This window comes from Phymastichus coffea, unplaced genomic scaffold (assembly GCF_024137745.1).
Source record: "Phymastichus coffea isolate CEN01 unplaced genomic scaffold, Cenicafe_Pcof_1.1 PCOF00020, whole genome shotgun sequence".
In the NCBI taxonomy this organism is placed as follows: domain Eukaryota; kingdom Metazoa; phylum Arthropoda; class Insecta; order Hymenoptera; family Eulophidae; genus Phymastichus; species Phymastichus coffea.
Genome location: NW_026706831.1, coordinates 2,382,426 through 2,393,095, shown reverse-complemented (window position 1 = coordinate 2,393,095; position 10,670 = coordinate 2,382,426). Strand labels below are relative to the sequence as shown.

At 37.5% G+C, this 10,670-nt stretch overlaps 1 protein-coding gene across 1 annotated transcript; it reads left to right on the top strand.

Annotated features, from left to right (window-relative positions):
• Positions 1-1,393: 1,393 nt before the first annotated feature.
• Positions 1,394-2,059, top strand: LOC131675398 (uncharacterized). The gene has a single exon (XM_058954367.1). It carries the CDS (start codon positions 1,394-1,396, stop codon positions 2,057-2,059), a length of 666 nt encoding a protein of 221 aa, XP_058810350.1.
• The last annotated feature ends 8,611 nt before the right edge of the window (positions 2,060-10,670 follow it).

Here is a 10,670-nt window from a genome sequence, read left to right as displayed (position 1 = left end):
TACCTTACCGGCATTTACAGAACTTGAAATATTGCAGAATCAAAGTTAGATTAAAAATAAAAACTTTTTTTTAGGGTGTAGATATATGTCCAAGAATTACTCAGTTCAAATTTCACACAATTCTATAGAGTGGTTCTTTCAAAATTTGATCAAGCAGCACCAAATCTTAATTTCTTCGAGGTGTTATCAGGGGCGTTTCATATCTCCTTAAGGGAATTTTAATTCAGGATTATTTAAACCCCTAGCATTGCGTTAAGCACTTCCATTTTTTATTATTATTCGTTAAAATTGAAAGAAATTCAATGTGAAAATTCGATAAGAAATCTGCTTTATGTAATATTTATAATGTATATCTAATATATATCCATTGTGACGGTAAACGTCAAATTAGCGCTAATAATATAACCTAATTGCTGCCTGCGGAGGCAGCACCTACCGGGGAGACGAAAAACGTAACGAAAGAATTCGGCACGCGAGCAGACGGAACGCGCGCGATTGAAATTGAACCAGTGAAGCTTTGACCATCAACGAGTTCGCCGGTGTGTACGAGACCAGCTGTCACTTCCCGAGTTATCGGAGCAGAATTCCGTTCGCAGAGCACCAAGACCTGAGTTCCAGAGATCATCGCAGCCGAGGTGCCGTGCAGCTCACAAGGGCGAAGGCTTGAACCAGCAGACAAAGGCGCCGTGCGCGGTGATAACGCTAGTGCGTGCGTGAGATTTCGCCATCGAGGGCGAAGCCACGTGCTTTTAAGTTCGCGACTCGCGACACAAACAAACAATAGACCTGTGGTGGCCACGCAGTATACACTCGCACACACACACATACACACGAATACCCTAAACAATCCGACCCCTTTCCAAATACCTGAGTAACCTTTTTTTTCCCTTTGGGATTTCCCCACCATTACGCTAATTACGCCTACACTTTTGCAACTGCCAATAAATCTGAGTTTTTTACAATGTCTCCTGTTTTCCATCCTGTCCCTGAACTTCCTTTTATTTCTTGCACGTCCCGGGGAAAACCCATTTTTTCCTTACATTTTTTATATTTGTCTTTTCCCTTTCCACGCCTCCAAAAATTGCAAATAAAAACAACGACAAGCACTACCGCGGACAGTTCCTCTGGAGTCACGACGCGCGGCACACGTTCTCAGCGCGCGTTTTCACTTGTAATGTAGTCCGAATAAACTCAGTCCCGTAACAGGCATATTTAACAAAATAAACCAAAAAATTCGTTATCATTTACTCGTTTTTTTTTTCTACTCACATCGCATCTGCGGATCACCACCGACCAGGGCCGACAATTTGAGTCACACTTATTCAAGTCGCTCAGTCGACTGACAGGTACAACTCATTTGCGAACAACAGCTTACCATCCACAGGCCAATGGCATGGTCGAACGATTCCACCGGCAGCTCAAAGCAGCCATTCGTTGCCACCAAAACGACCAGTGGACACGGATTCTTCCCACGGTACTCCTGGGCATCCGAGCAGCGTGGAGGGAAGATCTGCAGGCAACCGCTGCAGAACTGGTCTACGGCGAGCCACTTCGACTACCGGGCGAATTTCTGACAACCAGCAACCATAAAAACAGCGACCAGGTCACCTTCACAGACGAACTGCGACGCCATATGCAGCAGTTACGACCCGCGGACATCACCCGCCACGGAACAGTGAAGACGTTCATTTTCAAAGATTTAGCAACATCAAAGAACGTTTTCATACGGCGTGACACCGTAAAAAACTCCCTTGACATGCCGTATGATGGTCCATACCCGGTGGTCAACCGACACGGAAAAACCTTCAGCGTAAAAATACACGGCAGAGACACCACGGTCACCATCGACCGACTGAAACCGGCGTATACCATGTCAGAAGAGGAGACGGACACAGAACCTACACCCCTGGAGAGGCCACACCATCTAGGCACGGAGACGCCGAACCAGCCCAATCCACCGACAGCTGTCCAGCACGAGAGGACGCCAGACGAGCCGACCTCTCGCCAATCAAACCGTCGAGTTCGCTTCACGGAGCGATATCAGGCGGGCTTCAATTAGATTTTTTTTCATTATTCAAAAGTTTTTTTTGTGAAAGCTATGTTACACTTGGTTTGCCGTTTCTACAGATTCACACACATATAAGATTCACACACATAAAAAAAAAAACACAACCACACATACTTTGTAAATACTAGGTTAAGTTTCATTGTATCGTGACTTCGTCACTGGCGGGGGGGTACTGTGGTGGCCACGCAGTATACACTCGCACACACACACATACACACGAATACCCTAAACAATCCGACCCCTTTCCAAATACCTGAGTAACCTTTTTTTTCCCTTTGGGATTTCCCCACCATTACGCTAATTACGCCTACACTTTTACAACCGCCAATAAATCTGAGTTTTTTACAATGTCTCCTGTTTTCCATCCTGTCCCTGAACTTCCTTTTATTTCTTGCACGTCCCGGGGAAAACCCATTTTTTCCTTACATTTTTTATATTTGTCTTTTCCCTTTCCACGCCTCCAAAAATTGCAAATAAAAACAACGACAAGCACTACCGCGGACAGTTCCTCTGGAGTCACGACGCGCGGCACACGTTCTCAGCGCGCGTTTTCACTTGTAATGTAGTCCGAATAAACTCAGTCCCGTAACAGGCATATTTAACAAAATAAACCAAAAAATTCGTTATCATTTACTCGTTTTTTTTCTACTCACATCGCATCTCGTACCCCGTTCCCAAAGACCTTTTCCGAGTGCGACTTATTGGTGTCATCTTCGAGCGTCCGCAAAACAAAGGTAAGCTGGCCAGCTTAATCTCGCGATCGTGGTTGCATGTATAACAATTAATTTCTCGTGTTCGAAGCGTGCATGCAATAGCTCTGTTAACAAAGAGCAGCGAGCGTCCCGACACTGTGTGTTCTCGATGAGCGAGCGCTGATGTCAACATAAACTCGCGGGCCGATCCAGTGTAATATTTGATAGACAATAAAAGATTCTGTTCGTGTTATTAACAAGTGCTTTCGACTCGCTTATTCCATATTGCTTCCACTCATTTTCTTAGATTAGTAGATCTATTGGTTGACTGACACCTGTTTCCCCATGCTCTCCGGATTATGTATTAAGCATAGATGATTACATTCGCCCTTCAATAAACTCGCGCGAATAAAAATAATTAAACGGTAAGAAACCCCGTTACACCATATACTAGATAATATTAAAGTAAACATTAAATAAAGTACTGTACGTTTATCAATTATTTTATTTCGTGTTCTTCCATAATTATATAAAATATAGCACTTTTAATAATTTTTCAAATTTTACTTATATATTCAGTAAATAATTTATTTATAGTATATCTAGTTGTGTTATATAATTTTAAATATTTTTTATAATAATTCTAAAAGTAATTAGATAGTATTTTATAAAATAATTCTTGTGAAATGGATATAATCTTTTAAAATTATTTCAGTGAATCAATTCTGTATTAATTTTACGCCAGCTTTTTATTACTTAAGTATCATTTTGAAAATTAATTTTGAAACAATTCAAAACATTCTTACTGTAATGATTTCAAAATTATTATGATAATATTTCATAAAATAATTCTTCTAAAATGCATGTAATATTTGAAAATTATTTCAGTGAATCAATTCTGTATTAATTTTATGTCCGCTGTTTATTTCTTCAATATTAATTTTAAACATTAATTTTGAAACAATTCAAAATATTCTAACTGTAATAATTTCAAAACTATTACGTTAATATTTCATAAAATAATTCTTCTAAAATGCATGTAATATTTGAAAATTATTTTAGTCAATTAATGTAGTAATAATATTCGTTATATTTCTAAAGGAAAAAAAACGGACATAAAATTAATACAGAATTAATTCATTGAATTAATTCTAAAATAATTATATTATTTCATGAATTAATTTTGAATTATTTTAGAATTAATTCATGCTGTGTGGGTAAGGTCATATGAAATTTAGATCCAATATTATTTGCGAAACATTTACAAAATGTTTCGGGCTAAATTTATTAAATTCTACTGGGAGCACGTCGTGGATCAATCGAAACTCAACATAATACCTTATCCAAACGTCGGATTTCGCGCTATGTGCGAATCCAGGATTAAAAAGAGGGGTTTCCATTACAAAAAACACTTCGACCTTGAAATGACCTTCAAAATGAGGTTAAAGGTTAAAGGATTTTGGTGCATTGGGTGGCCCACTCTGTTCTGAACAAATTTTATAGAGGTCATTTTTCGATATCTTAAAAATTAAAAAAACGCTTTTAGGCAGTTTTTCAAGCATTTGACCTTAAATCGACCTTCTTAAGGCCATGAAAAAAAATTTTAAAATATCTTTGTGGACGTAAAATTTCCCGCTCTTTTCGAATCCGATGTCAAAAATAGGGGTTCCCATTTAAAAAAAACAATTCGACCTTCAAATGACCTTGAAAACGATGTTCAAAGTCAAAACTAATTATACAGATAGATGGCCCCCTTTGTCGTAAACAACTTTCATCTGAAACATTTTTCACAAAAACACGAATTTTCGATTTTAAAATGGCTGTATGCATGGTCGGAAACACCCGGTAGAACACAACGGTGTTCCTAACACCTATTACAATAGAGAACAAAGAACAAGTTAACCTATAGAGGGCCGGGGTTTTGAAAAATTTGAAAATCGCATTTTTCTATAGCAATGTGGTCTAAGGTCCCTGAGTTAGAGCCAAACTAAGTTGCGATGTTGGTGAGTCAGACCCCTTACGCCTAGAGGCGTATTCCGGTCTGATACGGTAAGGCCAAATGTTAAAATTTTCAAAATTTCAGGAAACCGTTAAAATGCACAATTTTTTTTTATTTTTAGCTGTATTTAGGTTTTATCTGGTCATTCTATATCAATATTACTTGAAAAATATTACAAAGAGCGCTATCAACCGGCGATATCTGAGTTTCTTTATTCTTTACATTTGAAAACTACACAAATACATTATAACACACAAAAAAAAATAAGTCAAAACCCACGGAACAGAGCATATACATTTTATGTTTTTTGGGTCACTGAATCTGAATCTGGTGTTGGTTTGACCCCATGACCTCAGAGCCAAGGTCATTTGAAGGTCAAATCTACAAAATATGGTAACCTTCTTGAAAACATATGTGTATATGTTTTTTGGTTTGCTGAATCTGTAACCCTAGATAGTTTGACCCCACAAGGGCAGGGTCAAAGTCATTCTCAAGGTCAAATTTATAAAACTTACTGCAATCAATTTAGATGTATACCACTTGTATACATTTTTTACGGTCAATGAATCCAAATCCGATATTTTTGATCTTTATCAAGCATAGATAAAGATAATATCGAGTTTTTCATCACGTTGACCTTGCTATGTCCTTGTTATCGATTTGTTACAAATAAAAAAATATCTGATTCCAATTTAGTTCAAAAATATATACATGTACAAAGTATTTTACAATATTCATCTAATAGTACCAAAAATCACCGCTAGGTGCCGCGAACCCGAAAATCGTTATCCATATCTAAAGTGGCTCATTGATTTACATAAGTAGAAGCGGTATAGTAACAATTTGAATCTAAAATAGCTGTGTTATTGTGGTACTGTCCGGACAGGATCAATTATTACAATTTATTGCTACTATACGAATACTTTTATATTATAGCTTTTTGTCAGGATCATCATCTGATTATCTCTCCAAATATGTCAATTAGCAGTGGAGAATCTGAACTAGAAATTGAACCTGATTCTAATTCTGATTCTAATACAGAAATTGTAGAAATTGATACGGATGAATTAGAGTACATTCCTGGTCTTGAAATATTTTATGAAAATTCTTTTTCTCCTTCTATCAAATCATTTTCATCACGATCTGGTATCAGAGAAAATATCGAATTGAATGGGAATGATCCCATTCATTATTTTAAATTTTTCTTTGATGAAGTTCATCTAAAACTTATATGCGAAGAAAAAAATCGATTTCAATGTCAAAATCCTGAACCGGAACGGGTAAACATGGCTAAGTGGGTAGATTAGGAAAAAGAAGAACTTTTGAAATTTTTAGCTCTATCCATTCTCATGGGACATATTAGAAAAGGAAATCTGAAAGACTATTGGAGTACTTCTCCAATGTTATCAACTCCCATATTTCCAAAAACAATGACTCGCAATCGTTATTGTCAAATTTTACGGTTTTTACATTTTACAGATAATAATGTTCCATTTGATCATCCATTGAAAAAATTGAAATCGGTTGTAGATCATCTGAAAACCAAGTTTGCGACCATTATAGATCCAGCAACAAAATTATGCACCGATGAAAGTCTTGTTTTGTGGAAAGGTCGATTGTCTTTCAAACAATATTTACCTTTGAAACTCCACCGATTTGGTATAAAATTATTCGTTCTTGTAGATTGTGAGACCGGAGTAATCTTGGACTTTATTATTTACACAGGGGCGAATACTGATTTCGAGAAGTTCGATTTGGGTGTTACAGGAGATGTTGTTGCTCATATGATGAAACCTTATTTCAACAAAGGTCATATTCTTTACGTTGATAATTGGTATTCTTCTCCGAAATTGGCTGAATTTTTGCACGAGAAAGACACAGGATTATGCGGTACGATAAAAAAGAACAGAAAAGGATTACCATGCTTGAATATGAAACTTCAAAAGGGAGAAGTTCAATTGGCCCATAACATGGTCTAGATGGCTATAAAATGGCAAGATAAAAAAGAAGTGTACATGATAACTTTAGTACACGAATTTGAATATTTAGAAACAGGGAAAAGAGACTGAAAAGCTGGAGCAAAAAAAACGAAACCAAAGTGCATAATTGATTATAATAAAAATATGGGAGGAATAGACCTTATTGACAAACAACTATCGTTGACTGAGACCGTAAGAAAGTCAATGAAGTGGTAAAAAAAATTGTTTTTTCACTTAGTCGATATGGTCCTTCTAAATACACATGCAATGTACAACATGAATAATAATAGATTATCTTTTCCTGAATTTAGAATGAAAATAGTTGAAAATATACTCCAATTGAATGATGAGTTGAATAAAAGCAATGAGGATACTTCTGCACGTCTCATGGGAAAACATTTACCTGTTTTTACAGACAAGAAAAAAAGGTGTGCGCTGTGCCTCATGACAAAAAAAAGCGCAGAATCAAAATTCCAATACAGTAAATGCTCCATTCCAGTATGTATTACTCCTTGCTTTTATACCTATCACACTAAAAATAATTTGCCATAAATAATTGAGTAGTTACCAATTGTAAAATAAAAATAGTTTTCTAAAAAGTAAAAAAATGTGAAAACATAAAATGAATAAATATAAGAATACCCTAGTTCACATACAACCATACACGCACTCATACTCTAGTACACTTACTACAACTCTACACACACACATGCTTTAGAGCACTTACAACTATACACACACAGACACACACATACACACACATACACACACATACATACACACACACATGGAATCAGGAGTTCGCCACGTCCACGTCGTTAATTCTGGGTAAAGCCAAGAGCTAGCATGTTTACTAATTTTTTCTCTCAAACATTCTTTCAGGTTATTGCTAAACATAATTTTCTAACGAAATGGACATTTTGCAAATTTGACCTTCAAATTACCTTGACCCTGACATCATGGGGTCAAGCCAAACCCAGATTTAGATTCAGTGACCTCAAAAACATAAGTATGCACTGTTCAAATTCGAATACCATTTTTTGCAAATTTGACCTTCAAATGACCTTGACCCTGAGGTCATGAGGTCAATCCGACTTCAGATTCGGATTCAGCGACCCCAAAAACATGAGTATTCTGAATGAAAAATTGTAACTAGTGACTTCTGAAACTCCTACACATAATTTTCAAGTAGGATTGACATCGAAACTAGAAATGTCTTGGAAACTTAGCCATATTGCATCCCCCATTTTAAATGTAATTTTTTTGGTTGCAGAATCATGTTTGGAGACTTCGTTAATCCTCATACCTGAATTGAGTTATTTAAATGAAAAAAATTGAGTACTTATGAAAAAAAATGTTTACGCCTCTAGGCGTTTTCCGGCCCTCTAAAGGTTAACTAACTTATCGCGCTTACAAATCTATACGATATACAACGCGCGTCGCCCGGCAGATGACCGCCTTGACGACGAACCCTTAGGCTACTTAACTAAAAGAGAAAGTCGCCCGGCGAGGGATCGCCTGGACGATTTTTATTTGAACGATTTATGACGCCGACAGTAATTAGGGCAGGTAGCCGGCGTGTGCACGCCTTTCTACCTACCTAACGGTTACAATTACGCGCTGTGCCATATCGCTGAACAGGGAGAGAGAAAAATCAACTTGCGAGACTTAACCTTCAATGCGGGAACGGGAGACCTGGCTGCGCCTTGCGCAAGATGTTGCTGACCGTCCCTGGGCAATTCCTGCCGGCTTCTCCGGGTATCATTCCGAGCAGATGCTGAAACAAGGCAGTCGTCCTCTGTCCTCTCGGTTCTCCTCGGCCCTTAGCGGCGTGTGCGTTCGGCTAATCCTTGTCCTCAACTGCACTTCGACTTTGCACCGCTGATCGTCTACCGTCTTAAAAATAACTGGTCGACTGGAAAACCTTCTGACTGTGCTCTCGACTCACTATCGTCTGTCTTCCGATCGGCTGAAAAACCTTCTGACTGACCGCTCGACTTACTACCGTCTATGTCTTTCGTTTTCTTTCCCACGATCGACAGCTTCTTCCTCGTTCTTTTTCTCTCCCCACTTGACCTACTTATTAGGCGGCGCGCGACCAATGCGCTCATTGGAACGCGACGCACGCTTGCCTAATCTTGCGTAGGGCACGCACGCCCCCAACTCTCTCTCTCTCTTTCTAATACCTCTATACTCTGTCGCCAGTATATCAGCTTCGGACCGGCTCGGCCTCGCTCGGCAATCTCCGTCGGCTAAAACAAAGACCTTGCATTAGGCGCATTCTTAAATGCGTCTAACGCTGGTCACCGTGCTTTGTCGAGAGAGAGGGGGAATTGGGGAAAATTCCGACGAGAATAAAGGTAACGCTTGCTCTCGTCACATATATTGAAGATTCCTTCCAGAACTAAGATTTGTATTAGAGAAAATAAAATTACAAATTAGTCATTAACATAATTTAATTAATAATTGTCATCGCTAGGTATGTACATCGGGAAACAATGTTGTGGCTCCCTTTCCAGCCGGTAGACCTTGTAAAAAAAATAGTCATTTCACGTTCCGCTAATTTAATTTAACTGCATTGCATTTTATTTTTTTTGTTTGTTCTTTTTTAACATTATTTTTTTAATTACTAGATTGTTAAATATCGTATCGGTAGTTAATTTTTATTTAAACTTGTTATTATAAAAATAATTAACAAAGCAAATTTGTCTAATAGTCGCATTTCCTCGTAAATGCAGATTACGAACCAAATTTTTTTATCCTCGAGTCTACCAGCTGAAACCGACTTGTGTTGCTCACGTGATATTTTGTTTTAATTTCTTTGAATCTCTTTGTCTCATAAGAAGTTTTATTGAAAACGTTGACGTAGTTGCATCAGTTCTCGTAAGTAATTTTATTGTTAAGTTAGGAGGAAGAAGGAGAGGTAGTGATAGGAAGGAATAAAATATGGACATTAGGATATGCAGATGATATAGTGATAATGGCAAAGAGTGAAAGTGGAAGGAAAGCGATGCTAAAAAAATTAAAAAGATACCTGGAAGAAAGGGGATTAGAGCTAAATGTAGGAAAATAAAAGATGATGAAATTCAGGAGAGGAGGAGGAAGGGGAAAGGAAGAAGAATTCGAATGGGAAGGTGAGAAGATAGAGATGGTTAAAGAATACAACTACTTGGGATATGTGATAAGCAGAAATAACGGAAATAAAAATCAGATAAAGAAGATAGAAGGGAAAATAAATATGGGACTCGGAAGACTGTGGGGGCTAGGAGAAAAGCTATTTAGAGAAAATTGGGAGCTAAGGATGAACCTGTTCGACGCACTGGCGGAAAGCGTGATTATGTATGGAGCAGAAATTTGGAGATGGAGAAGATATGAAGAAATTGAGAGATTACAACTAAAATACATGAAGTGGGTATTGGGATTAGATAGAAACACGCCAAGTTACTTAATACGATGGGAAACAGGAAGACAAGAAATGAAAGAAACAGCATTAGAAAGAGCAATGAGGTATGAAAACAAAATAAGAGAAGAAAGAGATGGCTATAAAAAAAGAAGCATGGGGAGAATTAAAGAAAAGGGAAAGAAATGAAAAAGATAAAAAGGGTAAGAAGGAGGAGAGAGAGGGAAGGCTAGAAAAAAGTAAAATATACAGAAAAAGGAAGAGGGAGACGAAATGAGAGATGAGTTTTGGGAAGAAATGAGAGAAGAGCTAAAGAAAAAAGAAGAAAAAGAACTAGAAGAAAAGCTAGAAAAGTCAAGATACATAAACGAGTGGAAAGAACTGAAAGAAGAAATGAAAAAGCATAGATTAAAAGAAATTCAAGGAGAGGGAAGAATAAAAGGCCTACAAATAAGGAAAAGGTTCAGGTAAGGTAATGAAACGAGAGGAAGCAGGTATTGGGAAAAAGAAGAAAATAAGAGATGCAAAATGT